Below are 5731 nucleotides of genomic sequence, written 5' to 3'. Positions count from 1 at the left end.
CGGAGGCCGGAGGCAGAGGCAGGTGGATCTCTGTGAGTTCAAAGCCAGCCTGGTCTATACAGTGAGTTCCAGGCCAGCTGGGGCTACAGGGAGACCCTGTCTCAAAAAGACCAAAAAAATAAATAAATAAAAACAAAAATAAAAAATAATCCACATTATGAATGAAATCAATAATAAATCAACAGGAAAACAGAGTCTTCCATAGCATTAGAAGTTTGTTCCTGCCATGCTTGGTAGCATGTGCCTGTAATCCCAACACTTTGAGACTGAGGCAGGAGGACTGCTGCAGCCTAGCATAGTAGTAAGAACCAGGTAAGCCAAGTAAGCCAAGGTTACATGGCAAGACCTTATCTAAGGAAAAGAAAAAAAAGCAGCCTTTTCCTGTTTTTAAATCAACCTTAGTGGCATATTATGGGTATCACAGTTCAGTCACTAATCTACTTAGCTGTGTTGGCCCAGAGTGTCCTTTTTTGTTTTGTTCTAAAATAAAGACTCCTCAAAGACTACCTGTCCCTGATCAGCCCAGTAAACCTTTCAAAGCAGGAGGCGCAGCCCTGGCTGTTCTCTGTGAACACAGGCCAGCATCATAGATCCTAACAGCGGCTCCTTGCTCACTGAAGAGTCACTCCTGCTCCATAGTGCCAGGCTCTCATCTGCAACCAGCATTTAGATTCCTGGAAACAAAAGGCTACTTTCTTTCTCTTTTGGTCTCATGTTTGTTTTACCTCTTAGACAAAGAAATCAGAGAATTACAACATAAAAACCAGTTCAACTTGTTATCTTCTTTCTTGCTAATTTGTTTTTGTTTTTTTCCAGTCTCTCTATGTAGCCCAGGCTGTCCTGGAACTCATGATTGTCCTGCCTCATGCTCCAGAGTGCTGGAATTACAAGCCCAGACCACTGCTGTCTGCTATTTATTACATTCTCCATCTTCTAGCTAAATTACCATTGGATCACCCTTAACTAGCACTTTTCTAGAAGAGCTAATTTCAGCCACAGTGACATCTTTGAGGTCTTTTCCTATTTTCTCAAAAGAGAAAGGTCTCTCAGAGGCCAGAGGCTCTCTGGTAGAGATCAATGCCAGAGGTTAATGGGACCCTCCTCTAACGTGAGAGGACTTGAGCAGAATTTGGGCCTGGTGAACAAAAGATCCATGTGACTGACTTGGAGCTAAGCCAGAGTACCTGAGTCAAATGAAGGCACGACAGCTAGAAGTCTGTAGGAAAGACTACTGTTTAGTGCTGGAGATGCAGCTCACTTGGTAGATGTGCCCAGCATGCACAGAGCCCTAGATTGGGCACCTAGCACCCCATAAATTTGGGTATGGTGGTGCATGCTTCCAATCCAAGCACTCAGGAATTAGAGGTAAATTCAGTGACAGCTGCCAGCCTGGCAAAAAAAAAGTTAGGTATGGTAGTGCACACCTTTAATCCCAGCACTCAGGAGGCAGAAGCAAGTGGATAGGTGGATCTCTGAGATCAAGTCTAACCTGGTCTACATGGCAAGTTCCATGGTAGCTGGGGCTACAGGGAGACCTCAAAAACACCAAAATAGAGGCTAGAGAGATGGCTCAGTAGTTAAGAGCACTGGCTGCCCTTTCAGAGGACCTGAGTTCAGTTCCCAGCACCCACCTAATTGCTAAAACTGTCCTTAACTCCAGTTCCAGGGGATCAATACCTTATTCTGGCCTGCATGTATATTGCAAGACATGGGTCCACTTACATACAATCAGGGAAAACACTCATACACATAAAAATAAATAAATAACACCAAACTAAAGAAAAGTATTTCTGGTAGTCTGTTAGGATACCAGAAAGTTTATCATTGAGGAAAATAAAAGTATTCTGAGAAAGATGCTTCCTTAGCCGTTCCAGTTTCCCAGGGAGGCAGTAAGGAGCAACTGAGGCTGGATGGCCTGAACTCACCACCAGAGCCCATCCCTTTTTCTAGGTGTAGTCAGCATCATGCCCCATGCAGCACAGTCCAGACCAGAAGCCAGGTACTCCTCTGAGGAGCAAAATGCCAACACTGGCTAGAGTGTGGTGGCACACACCTGCAATCCCACTACTCAGGAGACAAAGGCAAGAGGATTGAGAATTTGAACCAGTCTGGGCTATACAACAAGACCTTAGCTCAAGAAACAAAAACCAAAACCCAAAAACCAACACTATGCCCAAAAAGAGTTAAGAGCAGATACCTGTCTGCCACGTTGGCCTCTGTGATGGCCTGGGGGGGCACCTTCCAAGGGCAGTTGATGCGCCCACCAGGCAGGCGTTTGAAATCAAACTGGCAACAGATCTTGGGATCAGGGCCACAGGTGTGTGGAACATCGTAGCTGTAGAAGGGCATCATGTGGCAAAAGATGTCTGTGCTGGAGTCCGTATCTACAGAAGACAACCCTGGGTTTAGCCTTAGGATCCGGGTCCAGGGGCATCAGGAGGATGTAAATCCATGCTGACCAGAGGCAGCCAAGAGACAGCAGGGCCCTATCTGGATTTAGACTGTAGAGGATGTACAGGCTGGGGCACAGGACACAAGGCTCCAGAATCTACAGCTTCTTCAAAAGATGTGCCTCACAGAAGTCAGAGGTCAATGTGACTACCCCCTAACCTAAGAGAAGAGCTGCTTTGGGCAGTCTTCCCTGAAGGAGCGCAGGAGTCTGATTTCTGATAAAACCTGCTGTTACTCAGACTACACTGCTGGGGTGCCCTTGCCCCTACTTAGCCTTACCCCACGTCTGCCTCCACATGAACTCTAGGCTGCGGGTGGCAGCAAAGTGCTTCTTGATGGCATAATGCACCCTCTGAATCAGCATGCTGGTCAAGTTGGCACGGCGCAGCAGGTAAGGCATGGTGGAACTATGTCCAAAGGGGTCCACTGCCCAGCCTGAGCGTGGAGTTGCACCTGGGAAGAGAACAGGGACCAGAGAAACTCAGGGCCACAGGCCTCCAGCTTCCTGGTGATCAGGAAGCTAGTTCCCTGCCTTGGCCATCACAGTAGGCTCCATGGCCTAGGAAGAAACCACCCCCTGCTAATCCCTGTACCTCACAGCACCTTGCCACAGCATTCAGGCCCAGCTTCAATGCCTGCACTTACCCAGGTTTCTCTCCAGCCACTGGTGTCCCTCAATGAGCTGGTCGATCAATGCAAAGTAGTGGGAATTGGCCTCATCCGGCATCACCCAGCCCCCTGTTGCAATCTCCAACTGCCCATTTCCTACCAGCCTAAGGATAAAGACATACTCAGAACAGGGCAGGAACCCTACGTTTGATCTTGCCAACCAGATGACATCAGGGACTGCATGCGCTGGCTTTCCCCAGCCAGTTTACCCAAAGCATGCGCAAGAGAACATTCACTCATCTCACTTTCTCTCTAGCCTACCTGACACTGTGTTAGCCCTTCTTATCTAGAAATCTTCTCCTGTGTTCCAGAGGGGAAGGTTCCATGCTTCTCCACTTATGCTTCCAATACTAGAGACTCTCAAACCCTTACTCCTCATCCCTGCCACTGCTCTCTGTGCCTCTTCCTGTCACCCACAGAGTGAGATAAGACCTACCCGTCTAGCTAGTGCCTCCCTCTCATGCCCCCCCGACTGCCACTGACCTTCGTACTGCTGATCTCTTTTGGGCATCAATGTTGCCCCACCACTTGGCAAAGAAAGAGACTTCTGCCCAGAGGAAGCGCCGCTGGGGGTCTTCCTGCAGCTTAGACACCATGCTGTTGAGAATGTGTTGGGTCTGTTCCATGTAGTACTTGTCAAAGGTTTTGATCCAGCCTGGAGGAAGCCAGCACAAGGTCTCCTGAGGATGCCATCCCCTTCAGCTGTCTTCCTACTCACATTTGCCATCAGAAAGTCTGCCCCACCTGCCAGCACCCAGGCCCTCACCTGGATCATTGTGAGAGTGAGGTACCACAAACACCTGCAGGTCTTCAGTATCCCAGTCGTTTGGACTGTAGGTGATGTCAAAGCCTTGCCTCCACACACCGCCCTCCACGTTGTCAAATGGCAAGTCCTCAGACACAGTTAACATCTACCAGGTAGGAAGGTAGTTCAGTGCCCATCTGTAGCCACCATGGGCTCCTGCCGAGTCCAACCCTTACCTGTAGCTCTGGCTTCTGGCCCCGAACCCCCAAAGCAAACTGGCAGTCCTGGGGGGAGATGGAGAAGAAGCTGGGACGAGGCTCTGGAAGCACAGCCCAGGAACCATTGGCTGTATGGTAGGGCAGCAGGGCTGGCGGGCCCTCTGCGTTGGCTGTCAACTCCAGCACTGAGTCCTTGATGTGGCTGATGATCTCATGGTTTTCCTCCAACAGCTGCTCCAGCTGTTCAATACGGTTCTGCAGCACCGAAATTTGGCTCTGCAAACAAAAATAAACAAACAAAAATCACCCCAAAAGTAGTCACTCATAGCTCCCTATGTCATAGGAAGAACCCCTGGTTAGAGGCGTCTGATCTATGATTCTCCTCTCCTCAGCCCAAATCAGACCATGGGCCTACAGGAATGAAGTGATCTGCTCTGCACATTACTCTTGCATTCTCTCATCCACTACGCTTAGAAGTAGCATCACCCTCAAGCTCACAGATGGCAAAGATTTCATCTCACACCCATGTGCTCAGTGGCCTATGTGGCTTGTCTCAAGCAAGGTGCTGAGGATTGCATCTGGTTTAATGGAATGGAATGCTGCAATCAATTAGCAATGTCTGCCAAGAACTTCGGACCGCCTGGCCACTTTTTTGCTATTGCTATTTTTCCCTTCCTGTTGGGACTAGGGGCACAGCTCAGTAGTACAGCATGTGTTTAGCATGCCCCAGGCCTTGGACACCCACCCAAAAAAGTAAAGAAAATCTACGTAGGGATGTTTCTGAGCTAGGATATAGCTCTGTTGTAGAATCTGAGCATAGCATGCATGTGTGAGGCTTAGGTCTAATTCCAAACATCACTCCTTGAGTGGGAGGGTACTCTTGTCCTGTGCTGACACAACTCTCCTACGGTGGAAATGACCCAAACCCAGGTGATTTATGTATGAAGAGGAGAGCAACAAGGTCTAACTCACTCTGGGAAAGTTCCCACCATTCTGGTGCCTGGCAGGATCATGCTGCACTCGGTCCAGCATGAGGTAGAGTGAGAAGACTGCTACACAGAAGATAGCAGCCCCGCACACTGTCACCTGCTTCTTCAGCTTCATACTGTCTCCCACACGTACCTGGCAGGAGAGACACCATCTGTAGCTCTGGCATGCAAATGCCCTGTGTTGGTCTTCCTACCAAATGCCCCACTGAGTTCCCAAGGAGCACCCATTTGTCTAACTCCAGTAAAAAGCAGGTTTCCAAGCACCAAATTTTCCCTGCCCTAGCTTGGATCCTGATTTCATTATCTTGGCACAAGATATCTGAATGCACAAGTAAGCAGCATATCTGTCGCTGGTCCTACCTGCTCCTGGGAACAACAGCTCTGTCCTCCTTCAGTCCATACTATAAAAACTGGTGGTGGTGGTTGGGGGTGAGAGGGCTTGGCAGGTAAAGGCGCTTGTTGCCAAGCCTGATGACCTGAGTTTGATCCCTCATTCCCACCTCATGGAGGGAGGGAACCAATTCCTACAAGTTATCCTCTGACTTTCACAAGTGCGCCAGGGGACATCTGCCTGCTCATGAGCAGGTGCGCACGCACACGCGCGTGCGCGCGCGCGCGCGCACACACGCAAATAAATGTAATAAGAAAATTAAAAACCT

The 5731-nt window shown here is 49.2% G+C and overlaps 1 protein-coding gene across 6 annotated transcripts in view; it reads right to left on the bottom strand.

Annotated features, from left to right (window-relative positions):
- Man2a2 (mannosidase alpha class 2A member 2) overlaps positions 1 to 5731 on the bottom strand; it is a 24088-nt gene that overhangs the window by 16942 nt on the left and 1415 nt on the right. For 3 of the 6 annotated variants that reach the window (XM_017803097.2, XM_008852777.3, XM_029555928.1), the window contains exons 2-8: positions 5056 to 5205; positions 4102 to 4359; positions 3887 to 4031; positions 3604 to 3775; positions 3097 to 3224; positions 2731 to 2904; positions 2198 to 2384 (exon numbers count right to left, since the gene is read on the bottom strand). In XM_017803097.2, coding sequence (XP_017658586.1) covers positions 2198 to 2384; positions 2731 to 2904; positions 3097 to 3224; positions 3604 to 3775; positions 3887 to 4031; positions 4102 to 4359; positions 5056 to 5187 — 1196 coding nt within the window. In that variant the 5' untranslated portion in view covers positions 5188 to 5205. Of the gene's footprint in view, positions 1 to 2197; positions 2385 to 2730; positions 2905 to 3096; positions 3225 to 3603; positions 3776 to 3886; positions 4032 to 4101; positions 4360 to 5055; positions 5206 to 5731 lie in introns of those variants that run through there. The other 3 variants (XM_029555931.1, XM_029555930.1, XM_029555929.1) reach the window with 2 other exon arrangements.

Source organism: Nannospalax galili, unplaced genomic scaffold, assembly GCF_000622305.1.
Source record: "Nannospalax galili isolate Female #2095 unplaced genomic scaffold, S.galili_v1.0 scaffold185, whole genome shotgun sequence".
Taxonomy (NCBI): Eukaryota; Metazoa; Chordata; class Mammalia; order Rodentia; family Spalacidae; genus Nannospalax; species Nannospalax galili.
This window is presented reverse-complemented; position numbering and strand designations above follow the sequence as displayed.